Source organism: Podarcis cretensis (assembly GCF_951804945.1).
Source record: "Podarcis cretensis genome assembly, chromosome: 5".
NCBI lineage: Eukaryota > Metazoa > Chordata > Lepidosauria > Squamata > Lacertidae > Podarcis > Podarcis cretensis.
In genome coordinates, this window is record NC_137174.1 from 46,580,317 (window position 1) to 46,595,816 (window position 15,500).

Consider the following 15,500-nt stretch of genomic DNA (forward strand, 5'->3'; position numbering starts at 1 on the left):
TCATAGTGATTTGTAGTTAAAAGTGGAAGTTGGCAAATGTGTCCTCCTTTTTGCTCTTCAAAATATGGCAACCCTAAATTACCTCCATCTAGATAAGGGAGGTGTAGAAACCCTGTTCCCTCCTGAAGAAGCGTTACACCCATTGTCTCACTGAAAACACATATATTCTTCAGCAACTCTTTATACATGCAAATGCACTGACCAGCTATGGCCAGTCAACTATGAATAAATAAACTCGTTTGACAAATTTAGCAGTTTCTTCTACTACAAACTACAGTACTGATGATACAAGATTAAAGTCTCAGTTGGTACCTATGAGCATCATCTGCACCACCGCCACCCTGTTCAGTGTTATAAATGGCAGTAAAACTTCCCGTTTCATGATCCCTTCCTTCTTAACGTGATTATTAAGTATTTACCTTTTGTTACACATGGAGTTCTCTTTGTTCTCATAACCCTTTCCTCTATCCATGCCTAACAGAGCAAGTGTGAGGGAGAAAGGAGACAGAAATGGTGCACGTTGCCTAGAGCAGTGGCAACCTCCACATCTGTCAGGGTGACAGAGTGGTCAAACAAGATACAAAAACCTCCTCTTCCCCTGCCCTGTTCTTTGACTCAGTCTGGAGTAGCACTGGACAAAAAAATTCACTAACTCGCTGTTGCACTACACCAAATACAGGGTGGGGGTAGTGGGAGGAACAAATTAATGCACCAAATGCTATATCTAAATAATATTAATTCAAGAAACACCTACTTCTGGTGTGCCACAATCACATTCTTCATTTTTATCCACAATGTTGTTGCCACAGGCGGGCTCTGTATAAATATCACTTGGCTTGGGAGGATTTCGAAGACAGGCTCCTCTGCCTCTCAAGATGAGGTCCTCAAAATCATTGGCGCTGCAGCTGCTGAAGTTCTTGGATCCACTAGAAAGCACAAAATTGCCTGTGTTTTGCATATCTATTTGTCCAGACTATGAAGTAGTGCATTTTGTCGCTAGAAATCATCGTCTTATCAATGCCATCTACTTCCCATTTTAAGGAATGAAAACTGCGCTTTTTGCAAAAGAAGGAAAGGAACAGAGCTGGGCCACCCATAAGGCCCACCTGAGAAGAGGGATTGACTGTTAAATCACTCTGAAAATCATAGCCCTGTGAAGGGAATAGAAGTCTCAGCAAATCACAGCTCCCTGGATTCTTTGAGGGGAAGACATGACTGTTTAAAGTGGTTTGGTACTGCTTTACGTGTATAGCGCAGATGTGGCCTTTGATGGATCTTAAGCACCAACAGAAGATTGGCAGATAGACCCCCAATCTACAGATTAAAAATAAATAATACAAGTTGCTATAATAAAACAAATAAGAGCTCTTACTTATCTGAACTGTGCATAATGTATTGACCTGGACATCTTCCGTCATCATGATTCATACCCAAATTGTGTCCTAGCTCATGTGCAACAACTGTAGCGTGAGCTATCACAGCGTCATGGTTAAACTGGCAAAGACATTGACAGTGTTAGCATTATGTGAAGTGATAGAACCTCTGGAGCAACAGTTCCTCCTTGCCTATATGAACAGGGGGGAAACCATACACAGATACCTCATTTCTCTATTCTCTCTTCCCATGCTCTCCTTCTGACATTAAAATTTAGACTGAGAATTCCCTAGGGATCTATCTACTACCAGGAGCAACACTTCTGGTTAATCAAGAAAATCCCCTAGCTGGAAGTTAATTCAGGATCTTGGGAGAACATGGTTTATATCATATATCATATACCATATCATATTTATTTACTTAAAAAGCATTTCTAAACTGCTTAATATTTCAAAGGCTTCCAAACAATGTATACTATTACATAGTAAATTTTGCATCCCATTACTGTTTAACAGATTAGCAGCCCATTTCCCCACAATCCATCATAGTAAAGGCAGGAAAGTTCTCTTTTCTTCACTCCATTTGCTTAAAGAGAACAAGGAAATATGAATACACATCTATGGTTGTATTCAGCCTAGCTCTATGGAGAATGTTCCACCTGTGCAAGTATTTTTCCTTGTGCAAGGGAATGTTTGCACTGTCTCCTGCCCACTAAATCTGTTCTGGGGTTTTCTCTAACCCTCTGGAGCAGAAATGGGGATGGCATGGGGTCATGCAGAGGGAGACTGTATAAAATCCCCTTGTGCTAGTGCTAATGTTTAGTTAAATAACACCCATAGCCACAATCATATGAGAGACTTAGCAGAGTAGTACAGGGAGAGCCAACTCAAGATATGTTGCTGTCTAGGCAAAAATCAATTATCTGCCCCCTACTGTATCCTGTTCCATGGGGATGGGGAGTGGTCGATTCTATTTAACACATCATGAATACTTCAAATAGAGCATTATAAAAAGAATACTATAGTAAACGTCTGCCCTATAATTATTACTCATATTATAGAAGTCTATGTTCTACAATCTTTTATCAACTCATAATTAAATGCATAGTGTTCTACTTCAAGTTAGGATTTGTCCAGCTCATGTTGATCGGCCCTCAGTGATACCAGCAAGCATGGAATCTAGCATCTAGTACTTTCTGCAACACTCTTAGCTTCCATTTTTAACACTGTCCTTTTTATTTTATTTTAAAGCACAGCTCTTAAGCATTGATTCTATAGACACTTATTGGCAGCAAGTCCCGTTGAACTCAATGGAGTTTGTTTCCAAGTAGAGATGTTGAGAACTGCACTGTGCAATCCATGGAATATGCTTCAAAAGTATAATCATGCCTTATAAAATCACAGAAACCTGTACAAGAGGTTGGATTGATTTTAAAAATAAGAAAACATATAGAAGAAGAAGAAGAGTTTGGATTTGATATCCCGCCTTTCACTCCCTTTAAGGAGTCTCAAAGCGGCTAACATTCTCCTTTCCCTTCCTCCCCCACAACAAACACTCTGTGAGGTGAGTGGGGCTGAGAGACTTCAAAGAAGTGTGACTGGCTCAAGGTCACCCAGCAGCTGCATGTGGAGGAGCGGAGACGCGAACCTGGTTCCCCAGATTACGAGACTACCGCTCTTAACCACTACACCACACTGGCTCTCTTTAATTTTCTGCTCTATTTAATTTTCATTTTTAATTGAAATAGAATTTGAGTTATCATAGTACAAAATTAGATTCTCCTTCCCATCGCACTGCCAATAGCTATACCAGAAATTATCGCTCTGCTCACTATAATCCTTTTTAATAGTGGTTATTTTGTTTTGCTGTTGACTGCATGTCTAAACATATAATCAAGGCAAAAATTGACTGAAGCTCTGCCATAATCAAGAACTGGACTAAATGTATACAATGTAGATGTAGGTATGCCTTTGCTAGGACACTTTGCTAAGACATCTTGCTTTGTAGAGCCCTTCATTACATATCTGAAAAACAATTTTTTTGTAAACCAGTTTGAGATTCTGTTACTGTCAAGCAGTATGTGTATGTATTTAAATAAAATAATTGATAAATATAACGAGCAGCCTCATGACAAATCTTAAGGTCCTGTTGAATTGGCTGGACTTGGCACGGCAGGTGCAAGCATTTTCTACTTAATAGGCCAACATGTCCACAACTGAGAGAATATAGTGTACTTACTGTGCTGATTGACCCTCCGTGATTCGGACTACAGACTGTGCCAACAAAAGCCATTCCAACCGTTGCACCAAATGCACTTCTCCCTCTGCAATGCAGGAAAAGAATGAATGTAATGCGTTTCAAATATGTTCTGGGCTGTGCAGTGCGATCTGTGACATCTAATATGGAATCTAACAGAACATACAAGAATTTCAACTTTCACATCAGAAAAAAAAACATGCTGAGTCCTCATGCTTGCAGGAATAAGGTCAAGACCTGTTTGTTAAAGTTCTTTCTGCTAAAACTTCAGGAACGTATAAAGCCCAGGTATGCGGAAGGGTTATGGTTCAGTGGCAAAGCATGAGAAAGGTCAAAGGTTCAAAGGTTTCTGGGATTTCCTTGCAGGGCTGGGAGAAACACAACTATCAAGCCAGTCACTTTTGTTCTCAGCCCTATTCCCTCTCCACCTTGGATTAATCCATGAACCACAACCTCTCTTTAAATAGCGGCCAGTTCCCAAGTTAAAAAAAACAAGAACACACACAAGGCACTCAACCCACATCTTCTGCCAAATTCCCAGAACTTAAAATTGCACACTCTGAAGGGGAAAACCAACACATGTGACCGGACAAAGCATATGAAGCATGCAGGTTAAGTTCAGTTGGTGACATTTTCCTAAACTGAGTTGTTCCCTTGGGCAGCAGAATCGCAAGAGTTCAGGGTCCCAGTCGGTAATCACAGATAGGTTTATGTAGAGAGGGGAAAACCTTACATGATGAGGTGGCTGACATCATTTCGTGATCTCTTCAGGAGATTTGTCTCCCTCCAGGATGCGAATTTGCCCAGCACATCTCCAGCTGAACCACTATCCACATCTATAGGGTTTCCTTGAGTCCATATTTCTAGCCCAATTAGGACAACTTGTATATTTAAAGGACTGAACATCTGCACATACAAAATTGTCATTATTATGAAGATATAAGAATTTGATTAGGTATTGTTCCCCCAAATCCTTGGTGTTTGTCCACCTCTACCCCCAAAGGAAGGTCATGCTACAAGGAAGGTAGAGGAGCCACCTCTGCTTCATCCGCTTCCAGTAGTTATGCATTCAACACAGTAAAGACAACACATTTTTTGATGAATTGTGCTCCCCATCATGCATACAGATGTACATCTAAACAAGCTCTGCATATGATTCACATCCCACAGTCACCCAACCTTTAAGCATTTCACCAAAGGCCATTGCTCCCAATGAGAATTGTATCTGTGTTGGGGAACAGGACTCTTCAGGAGTGTAATGGAATTTAGTGTAACAAGCACACATTCACAAATGACCTAAAGTACAGTGATTGCCAAAACTGGCTTCATGGGCTCTTAAAAACCACACCAGGTTGCAGGGTGGTGGTGCTAATATTTCTAAGTCACAAGGAGCCTATGAACAACTGTGGGGTTTGAGATATTTAAAAAATCCACAACATACTCAATGCAAAGGGACAGGAGTAGCAACTGACACTGCTGAAACAGTAGTGAAACATGGCTCCGCAATGCCTTTCAAGATGTAGGGAGCTGTGGTGGTGGGAGGTTACTGGGCAGTCCTGTCTAACTAGAGTTAACAGGGCATTAAGCCAGTTGGCAGAGCTCTCCACCTGATATAATTCCATTTTACACTGCTATGGTGTAAGTAAAAAGGTAAAGGTACCCCTGACTGTTAGGTCCAGTTGCGGACGACTCTGGGGTTGTGGCGCTCATAATGCTGTCTAATTTTTTTTTAAGAACACCAAAGAAGTGGGCTCTGGCAATAATTTTATCACTAGTTATATCCCTAATTTCAAGAGTAATTTTACTGTTAGGCAGGGCCATCTAAAGCATATCCGGCGTCGTGGTGCAAAGCTCCCTCCGGCGAGGCCCCCCCCCATTTCCCAGAGTTTTTTAGGGAGGACAGTGCTGCCAGCGGAGCTGGAGGAGGTGGGCAGTGGCTGGAGGGCAGTTCCTCCAGTGGGGAAGAGGCGGAGGCTGGCTGCGGCGCCTCCCAGCTCAGCTGACCACTTGGTGCCACGGTGGCCATGGCAGACGGAGGCTCCGGATGCAGCGCTGCTTCAGCGTGGCATGGTGGAGGGGGGCGAGGGCGGCGAGCTGATGACGGGAGGTGCTGCGTCCAGCCTCCGCCTCTTCCTGGCGCCCTCCAGAACTTGACGCCCTGGCACACCGTGCCACTAGCCACTTTGGGTAAGACGCCCTTGCTGTTAGGTAAATCTGTAGTGCTTTTGTGTTGCTGGAGAAAGACATGCACACAGAGAGTGAGAGAGCGCGCAAGAAAGGACACAAGCTGCAAATCTCCAGCAAACTTAGGTAGCCTTCAGGAGCACAGTGGGATCTATTTCAGAGTAAAGTTGCTTAAGACCAGCTGCTCTTAAACCTGCTTCCATGTACAAACAACACTCAGGAAGATAATGAGAAAAGCTCTCCATTAGCCCCAGGCCATGGGAGCATAGCTGTTTATCTCTATCAGCACTATTGAAAATCTGTCTTCACGTTAGATGCCCTGTGAAGCATTTTCCAATCTCAAAGCTCTCTCTCTCTCTTAAATTAGGAGGACACACAAACCAACACACCGTTGACTGCAAGGAAGTAATAATGAAATCCTTGGTTTTTAACAGTGGGATTACAGATACTTGGCCAGTATCAGGACTGATGACTCTTCAAATGGGAACTTCATGATTTCCTGAATGAGTACCTGTTCTTCAAAAGCTCCCCTGGTTTGCCAAGTGAGTGTTCCAGTTTTCGAATGTTCTTTTGGAAGCCAAACACCCGATAGGGCTTCCGATTGGCTGCAGGAGTTTCCTGCAGCCAATCAGAAGCCGCACTTTGGAAGTCGAATGTTTTGGAAGTCAAAAGGACTTTTGGAAAAAGTTTCTGTTCGACTTCCGAGGTACAACTACATAATTTTTTAATTGGAGGTCACCAGAATAAAATATTTTTTTCCCAGAGATATCTTGACTGGATTCATTTTCTTTCTTTTTTAAAAAAATATTTGTATATGCATTTTTCAGTTACAATCAGTTATATTTATTTCAATTACATACATTTTCTCCTATCTCATCTCGTATGGATTTCCCAACCTATCTTTCCTTGACAACCTATTTCAGTCTCTTTGGTTTGCTGCAACTCTGAGTTTTCTACTCTTTTCCTCCTCTGTGCTTCACTTTTTGTTTTGTTTACTTGTTCATATGTTCATCCCTACTTGCAAATTTCTATTTATACCACTTTGTTTTAGATACCCTTCTAGTTGTTCCCACTCGCTTACCACTGTTTTCCTATTTGTATTTCTTATTTTGGCCGTCGTAGAGGCTACTTTGACATATTCTGTTAGTTTAAGCAACCACTGGTCCTTTGTCATGATTTCCCTCTCCTCTCACATTTTAGCATATAGTAACCTTGCTGCTGTAGGGACGCAGGTGGTGCTGTGGGTTAAAGCCTCAGCGCCTAGGGCTTGCCGATCGAAAGGTCGGTGGTTCGAATCCCTGCGGCGGGGTGCGCTCCCACTGCTCGGTCCCAGCGCCTGCCAACCTAGCAGTTCGAAAGCACCTCCGGGTGCAAGTAGATAAATAGGGACCGCTTACCAGTGGGAAGGTAAACGGCGTTTCCGTGTGCGGCTCTGGCTCTGGCTCTGGCCAGAGCAGCGATGTCACGCTGGCCACGTGACCCGGAAGTGTCTCCGGACAGCGCTGGCCCCTGGCCTCTTAAGTGAGATGGGCGCACAACCCCAGAGTCTGTCAAGACTGGCCCGTACGGGCAGGGGTGCCTTTACCTTTAACCTTGCTGCTAGGGACGCGGGTGAGTCTAGGACTTGCCGACCAGAAGGTTGGCGGTTCGAATCCCCACAGGGTAAGCTCCCGTTGCTCAGTCCCTGCTCCTGCCAACCTAGCAGTTCGAAAGCACGTCAAGGCAGGAAAGTAAACAGCGTTTCCATGCGCTACTCTGGTTCACCAGACTAAGAAGCGGCTTAGTCATGCTGGCCACATGACCCGGAAGCTGTATGCCGGCTCCCTCGGCCAATAAAGCGAGATGAGCGCCGCAACCCCAGAGTCGGCCACAACTGGACCTAACGGTCAGGGGTCCCCTTACCTTTAACCTTGCTGCTGCTGTTGTGTAAAGGAAGAGGTTTTTAAACTTTATCTGGAATATGCTGTCCTATTATAGCTAACAAGAATGCTTCTGGTTTCTTCGGGAAGGAGCATTGGAGCATCTTCTTTAGTTCTTCATAAATCATTCCCCGGATTATTATTTTTTGCAAGTTTGCATTGCCACCACACATGGATTAACATGCCCTCCTTGCCTAAACATTTCCAGCATAAGTTGAATCCTCTTTTATACATCTTAACCAGTTTACTAGGCATTAATTACCATCTGAAAATCATTTTTTGGATGTTTTCTCTAATTGTATAACATGCTGAAAATTTTATCATGTTGTTCCATAGTTTTTCCCAGGCTGATAGTTCTATACTGTATCCAAAATCAGATGCCCAATGAATCATTGCCTCCTTCGCCAACTCGTCCTTTGTCTCCCATTCCGATAAAATGCTATAGGTATTAGATAATAATTTATTGTTCTTCCCTAGAATTATTTTCCCAAATTCTGATTCTTCTTCAAATAATTTTTCCAAGAGATGTCTTGACTGGATTCATTTTCATACATGCGCCCAGTATTTTCAGGCTCTCTTAAATATTCTGAAGGATCACAAACCTAAATCTTACAGTTTTGTATGCAAAGCCTGGCAATAAACAAAACAATTACACATCTGAACATAAGAAGAGCCTGATTCTGCTAAGGCAGGCCATGCAATTAGCCTTTGCACACTTACTGATTTGATATAATCCAGTTGCTGAAGAAAATATTACTGTTGTGTTTTGACATTTTCTGCAAAATAGTGTCATAAAGCACAGTCTGATGAATGTCTCTGTGATGACTTACCCCATCAACATAATTAGCCAGTTCTACTGTTTCCTTTTGTACAGCTTCAGCATCAGATTTCTTCCACAAGTACTGAAACAATTCAAAATATAAGATGTTCTAGAGCAAAAAATTCAAATACTTTGGCAAAATGCATTGGGTTGAGAGAGAAATTACCCTATTTTTATCAACAACCATATATAGTTCGACATATCTCTTCTCTGGCAGAACGGCTCGCCTTCTCTGTAACAAGGAAAACAGACCACATGACATTACATATATTTCCACACTGCATTTTTTTATTTTAAAGTACTTTAAATAGATAAGCTAACTATATAAAGTAAATAAAATGTTTTAGGAGGTGCCAGGCATCTAAGGAAAAGGCCAATTCGTTGGCTGAACTGGCATTCTATCATTTTTCTAACGCACCATTGTAAGTTGGGGGGGGGGTCAGTCTAGATTATGTCCTTGGATCTCATCCTGTGATCTTGTATCCAGTAAGGGTTAGAATCTAGTAGAAGAGGCTGTGGAACCTGCCAAACCAGTTCCTTTGCTAAGGTAACGGCTTTGGCTTTGGCTGCTCAATTAAGTGCCCTAAAATCAAGATCTCAAAGAATAAGCAAGGCAGCAATAGCTACAACTAAGAGATGCTAGTCATTTTCCCCACTCATCTCATCTAGCTGGATGTCACATGATTCTAGGTATAAGAACTATAGTAGGGGTCAGCTTTTTCAGCAGGGGGCTTTGTCCCTCAGACCATGTGGTGGGTCAGACTATATTTTGGAAAAAATTCCTATGCCCCACAAATAACCCAGAGATGTATTTTAAATAAAAGCACATGTTCTACTCATGTAAAAACAGGCTGATTCCTGGACCGTCTGTGGGCCAGATTTAGAAGGCGATTGGGCTGGATCCGGCCCCCGGGCCTTAGTTTGCCTACCCATGAACTAAGTAGATTGTGTGAGCAAGTGAAACATGCCTTGCTCTGTGCTGAGCCTAAACTGGACTTAGGGGTTCCCTGGAAACCAATGGGGAAGGAAGATCTATTGGAGCGCAGTGCTGTAAGCCCTTCCATCCCATGCTCTCTCTCTCTCTCTCTCTCTCTCTCTCTCTCTCTCTCTCTCTCTGTGTGTGTGTGTGTGTGTGTGTAAATAAAACCATATATCTTAACAACACCACAATAATTTGACTCACCTGGGGTATGGAGCAATGCAAATTATCTGAGTAAAACTGAAATTAGTATGAAAATATCCTTTTCTATTTCATCCTTGCCCCCTTTTTATGGGAATATTTTAACTATGGAAATAAAGTATCACAGAGAGATTTGTTGGAAATTAACCACCAGTGTCAGTTAAAAACCAGAAAGGATTGTTGCTAAAAGCTGGAATAAAAAGTTTAGACAAGGTGGACTGTTTTTGAAAAACAATGTACAAATGCTTTTTACCCTTAGAATTTTGTCCGAATTGACGGGACTGTGTGAGATATTTGTGTATTTGAGAAAAGTCTTTGTGCTCTGCTCGTGGTCATCATTTGGCACACCACATGAAAAGGGCTCATGGGGAGAGTTTTCTAATGCATAGAAGAAGTGCTCAAATCGATCTGATCCATTGACTGGTTCCAAGCCATATCGCTTGCCGCCAATATGGAGCATTCCCCTGAAACCACAGAAAGCAAGAAAAGTTACCTGGCCGTGTCCTGCTCACCCCCACCCACATCGATAACAATTCAGCCTAAGTTAACTACTGCTAAACCATTCGTAGCAATAGCATTTATTACAACAATATATAAAAGGTGTTAAGTTTCTCGAAAGGCTAGTCAAGTTAACTGTCTAGGCTGCCTACACCGTAACCCATTAGTAGCACAAAAGTGTAATTCCCCTCCCCCTTAAACCAGGATCATTGATGCTCATATTCAACAGGTTGCATTCAATCTAGACTGATTCTAGATCCTGACATCTACAAGAATGGGGGTATGTTTCCTTGATGCACATTTGAAAACCATGATCAGGTTATCCGTGCCTTTTCTTCCCTGCACAGGTCCCAGGTGAATGAATGAATCACCCTGCTGGGATAGCTCAGTCGGTAGAGCATGAGACTCTTAATCTCAGGGTTGTGGGTTCAAGCCCCACATTTTGCATTGCAGGGAGTTGGACTAGATGTCCCTTGTGATTCCTTCCAACTCCGCAATTCTATGATTCTATAAGAAGGTTGACTGTGATCTTGATATTCACCCTGTTATAAGAATTTTAAGGTCATATATATATATGAAATAAATGTCCATAACTGTATATATAAACCACATGTCTGAAACCCCATAGAAAAGGTCCTGAACAAATTGACCTCAAATATTTCTCTGCAAGGTCAAAGTGGGAAACCTCCCCATTGTCTCTTTCCTCACAAATCCTGTCTTAAGGGCACATTCAAGATATGAACAGGGTGTGAGCCTGTGGCCTGTGACCTAGATTCAGGAATTAAGTAGTTATTGTAACAAAAGAATGGCCAAAACCCAGATACCTGCAATCAGGTAACTTGCCAGACAGGAGATAAACAACACACTCAGATTTCTGTTCTGGACCACCTTTTCTGTGATGTATGTATGATGTATCTGAGGGGTGGTCTTGGTCTACACCCCTTCTGTGATGTATGTATGATGTTTCTGGGGGGTGGTCTCGGACTCCAGGGTGGGCAATTTAAAATGTCTATATAAGGGCGGGCACACCTTTGTTCTGGGTCCTCCTCCTCTCTCCTGCGTGTGGGGGAGCACCCTGTTGCAACAGTTACGGTAATAAAGATCAGGCTTAGTAGCTGCTTTGCTTCTCAATATTCTCTGGTTGGTCTCTGTTATTTTCTCATACCGATAGAACCCACAAAAGGACTCTATATGGGCTCTTGGGTACCCCATAAGGGGAAAGGAGCAATTTTTTTCTTATATCAATCAACACAACATTGGGCAGGTGGGGTTACACCCCTGCATTGCAAGGACTGTTGTGTTTGCAGTGTCCCGTGCACAGCGGAATGATGAGGAATACGTGCACATACTCTATATTGCTTTATTTACATTTCAAAGCTGGTAGATTACAGAAAAACATCTTGCCTCTGCCGGAGCAGAGAAAGCATCCTCTCCTCTGGAGCACAGAGAGAAACACAGTGTGAACAGTGAAAAACAGGAAACCAGTGTACATCACATCCAGTCTCCTTTCCTGTGAGAAACTCCAACAGCAACTCTGACTGGAATGTAAACATTGCCTCGTGACAAGCACTTCGCTGCACAGTGAAGAGAGCAGAAACCAACAAGGACCACTTCCATTTGTTTTCAAACAGCTGTACTGTGAGCCAATGGAGAATCAATTTGCAATAAGCTCCCCGCCCCCCCCCCCCCCAGAATGAAACTGATTTCTCAAGAAGTGCTTTGCAGGGGCAAGAAATAGGCAATAGATCTCGATTGTGTCTGGAATATGTAGCAAAAGCAAGCGCTTAGACTCCCATTGATTCTAAAATAAAATGTCAAACAGATTAAAACGTATTTGCCTCAAAATGAAGTTAGAATGAAAAGGTAGTACCTAAGGCCATCACAGGTACTGAGAGCAAGCAGAGAGTCCTCAACCCCTTCAACAACTCCACGGTAATAACAGTGGGCCTGAAACCAAACAATTAATAGTGTTTTTCTTATGCAAACAACAGACGCAACCTGTAATTTGGTGTACACAACTATGCTATGTTTACTCAAATTGGCACATACACACACACACACACACACACTATGTAGTTTTCTGGATTCTGATGCAACTGAAATGCCAGTGGGAAACAAAATAGGTTTAAAGATGCTCTCAATGCAATTTTTTAAAAAATGCAGTATAAGCATAGATAATTTAGAAACACTGGCCAGCAAGTGCTCCAGTTGGAGGATAGCCTCTACCAAAAACGTCATCTGAAGGCAGGGAAGTTTAGGGAAGTTTTTATGAATGATATTTTGATGTATTTTTAATCTTTTGTTGGAAGCTGCCCAGAGTGGCTGGGGAAACCCAGCCAGATGGGCGGAGTTTAAATAAATTATTATTACTACTATTTACTCTGAAGAAGCACGAGCTCAGGGAGAACGGGAGAAACATGCTAAGAGGAAGGCATGTTTGGCAAATCCTCATTGTGATCAACTCCCGCCCAGAAACCTATGTCCCACTGTGGAAGGACGTGTGGATCCAGAATTAGCCTCCACAGTCACGGACACACTGTTAAGACCATATTCATGGAAGACAATCTTACTCGACTACGAGTGATTGCCAAATAAAGAAGAAGAAAAAATTGGTCCAAACCATAGCAAGGACTGTGTTTAGCAGAACACAATGCAAGGGCAGGTCTATAACCTCCCACTCCCCTTTGGAAGTGAGTTGATCCAACCTCTCTCTATTCTCTCTTATTCTGGCCCGTAATATTACAGTTTCTAAGCCATGTTTTCCCAAACTGGTGCCCTGCAGCCTGCCAGCCTCAAAACAACAATAACATTTGGAGAGAATCAGGTTGAGGAAGGCTGTTCCAGGTACATGAGGCATTTTTAACCAACCATCTTATAGCAGTTTAGAGCAATTTAAACCAAATTCAAGAGAGACAGTGTGGTGTAGTGGTTAAGAGCGGTGGACTCATAATCTGGTGAACAGGGTTCGTTTCCCTGCTCCTCCACATGCAGCTGCTGAGTGACCTTGGGCCAGTCACACTTCTCTGAAGTCTCTCAGCCTCACTCACCTCACAGAGTGTTTGTTGTGGGGGAGGAAGGGAAAGGAGAATGTTAGCCGCGTTGAGACTCCTTAGGGTAGTGATAAAGCGGGATATCAAATCCAAACTCCTCTTCTTCTTCTTCTTTAACAAAGGGCTCATCCAGACTGGCTCTTGACCAATGCCTAGAAAGCACCGTCCAAGCAGTTTTCTGCTTCTCCTGCATTTTTAGGAACGGGTCTAAGCAGTTTTGCCCTTGCTCCACTGCTTTCCACCAGAAAACCTGCTCTTTAGTAATAAAAGTAAAGGGACCCCTGACCGTTATGTCCAGTCGCAGACGACTCTGGAGTTGCAGTGCTCATCTCACTTTACTGGCCAGCATGACTAAGCCGCTTCTGGTGAACCAGAGCAGCGCACGGAAATGCCGTTTACCTTCTCGCCGGAGCGGTACCTATTTATCTACTTGCACTTTGACGTGCTTTCGAACTGCTAGGTTGGCAGGAGCAGGGACAGAGCAATGGGAGCTCACCCCGTCACGGGGATTTGAACTGCCAACCTTCTGGTCGGCAAGCCCTAGGCTCTTTATTAATAAATCAGAGCAATTGCCAATCTGGAGAAAAGCTGATGGATGGTTGCTGTGATTCAGTGGTAAAGATGAGGTTTTCCGGGGTGGGGGGAGGAGTGGCGAGGCAAGGGCATGTCTCGATGAACCCTAAGTTTTTACTCTGCATAGACTGTTGAAATTACTAGACATGGCTAAGTTACATTCTGAGTAAGACACAGTTGAATAGTGCCCCCAGGGAGTTGTCTCTCTATCTCTCTCTCACACATACCTTTTTCTTTTTGTTTAGCTATAAAAATACCTTTCTTGAGGTGGCCAAGAAAGATAAAGGTATCAGGAGTGTGAGACAACGTCCTGGGGCACTATAGCTGCTTCAGATGGGATTACATCACTTGCATCCTCATTGAAATCAGCCAGTTATTAATCTATAGCAGCCTAGTGAATCAGTTGTTGCTAAAAGGGGTCTCTTCATTATGGAGGGGGTCTTCCACCATTACTGTACCTTAGCTTTGAAGGGAGTAGTCTCCAATTTGCCATCTTTTCTGTAGGTATATAGTATAAAATTCTCACCAATAAGGTTTCTGAAAGCATAAAAATACATTGCATGTGATTTTATGTTGGTTTTCTTTTCCTTACTGCATTATCTGCAGATCAGGAAAATCTGAATTTAATGTGGGGTAGTACAGGCTGCCCCTTGGATGAGGACAACATCATGTGGACAAGAAGGAAAATATGTGAGCGTGGGTTTTAAACCGCTTTGAGGTTTCATTACAATCAAGTGGTGCATAAATATAGTGAAATAAAACAAATAAACTGGCGTGTTTACACAGCCACACTCCACTCTGACCACTATTAGTATTGACTGGTGATAATTTTAAGCTTTTCCAGGAACGGCGCCTTTCTGATACTGAAGACCTGGTTCATAAGATTGCTGTGCTTATTGCCTTGTGGGCAACTATTTGATTCGCTAACTCTTTGTTGTGTTGCCATTCCAGCCTGTTGATATGTTGCAGTTACCTGTTCCAGAGTTACCTGCTCCACATTTATCAGGATGTGGTTTGGCAAGAACCTCATCTACCCTGGCGTTTTACACTTGAGATGAATAATTTTAGGACTCACTTTATTTCTGCGGTTCTGAACTGTTCTGAACTGTTTTTAACATTGTGTTTTAATTGTTGTAACCCACCCTGGGACCTTAGAGTAAAGGGAGGGTAAATACTGATACTTATAATAATATTTTTTTTAAATATATATATTGTTTTGCTTAGATCTCTTTCTTAGAGATCCTGAAATGATCCCAACAATTTCCCCACGTCACTCTTTATGACACATAGCCTAATGGAGAGGGTATGTAGTTTAGGGGTATTCCTGGATTCCTTTGCTATGACTTGAGGCTCAGGTTGCCAATTCAGCTGGATTCAAATGAAGTTCAGTCACAACACACCCTTCACTGCTCCCATCCCAAAATTTCTCTGTTGCATCCCAAGGTAAAGGTAAAGGGACCCCTGACCATTAGGTCCAGTTGCAGACGACTCTGGGGTTGCGGCGCTCATCTCGCTTTACTGGCTGAGGGAGCTGACGTTTGTCCACAGACAGCTTCCGGGTCATGTGGCCAGCATGACTAAGCCGCTTCTGGTGAACCAGAGCAGCGCACGGAAATGCTGTTTATCTTCCCGCTGGAGCGGGACCT

General features: G+C 42.9%; 1 protein-coding gene across 3 annotated transcripts in view; it reads right to left on the reverse strand.

Moving 5' to 3' along the window:
- LOC307216413 (disintegrin and metalloproteinase domain-containing protein 9-like) overlaps positions 1-15,500 on the reverse strand; it is a 36,202-nt gene that overhangs the window by 10,253 nt on the left and 10,449 nt on the right. For all 3 annotated transcript variants that reach the window (XM_079976650.1, XM_079976651.1, XM_079976649.1), the window contains exons 5-13: positions 14,313-14,391; positions 12,102-12,178; positions 9,987-10,197; positions 8,720-8,785; positions 8,564-8,635; positions 4,364-4,536; positions 3,613-3,697; positions 1,373-1,494; positions 755-926 (exon numbers count right to left, since the gene is read on the reverse strand). In XM_079976650.1, coding sequence (XP_079832776.1) covers positions 755-926; positions 1,373-1,494; positions 3,613-3,697; positions 4,364-4,536; positions 8,564-8,635; positions 8,720-8,785; positions 9,987-10,197; positions 12,102-12,178; positions 14,313-14,391 — 1,057 coding nt within the window. The remainder of the gene's footprint in view (positions 1-754; positions 927-1,372; positions 1,495-3,612; positions 3,698-4,363; positions 4,537-8,563; positions 8,636-8,719; positions 8,786-9,986; positions 10,198-12,101; positions 12,179-14,312; positions 14,392-15,500) is intronic.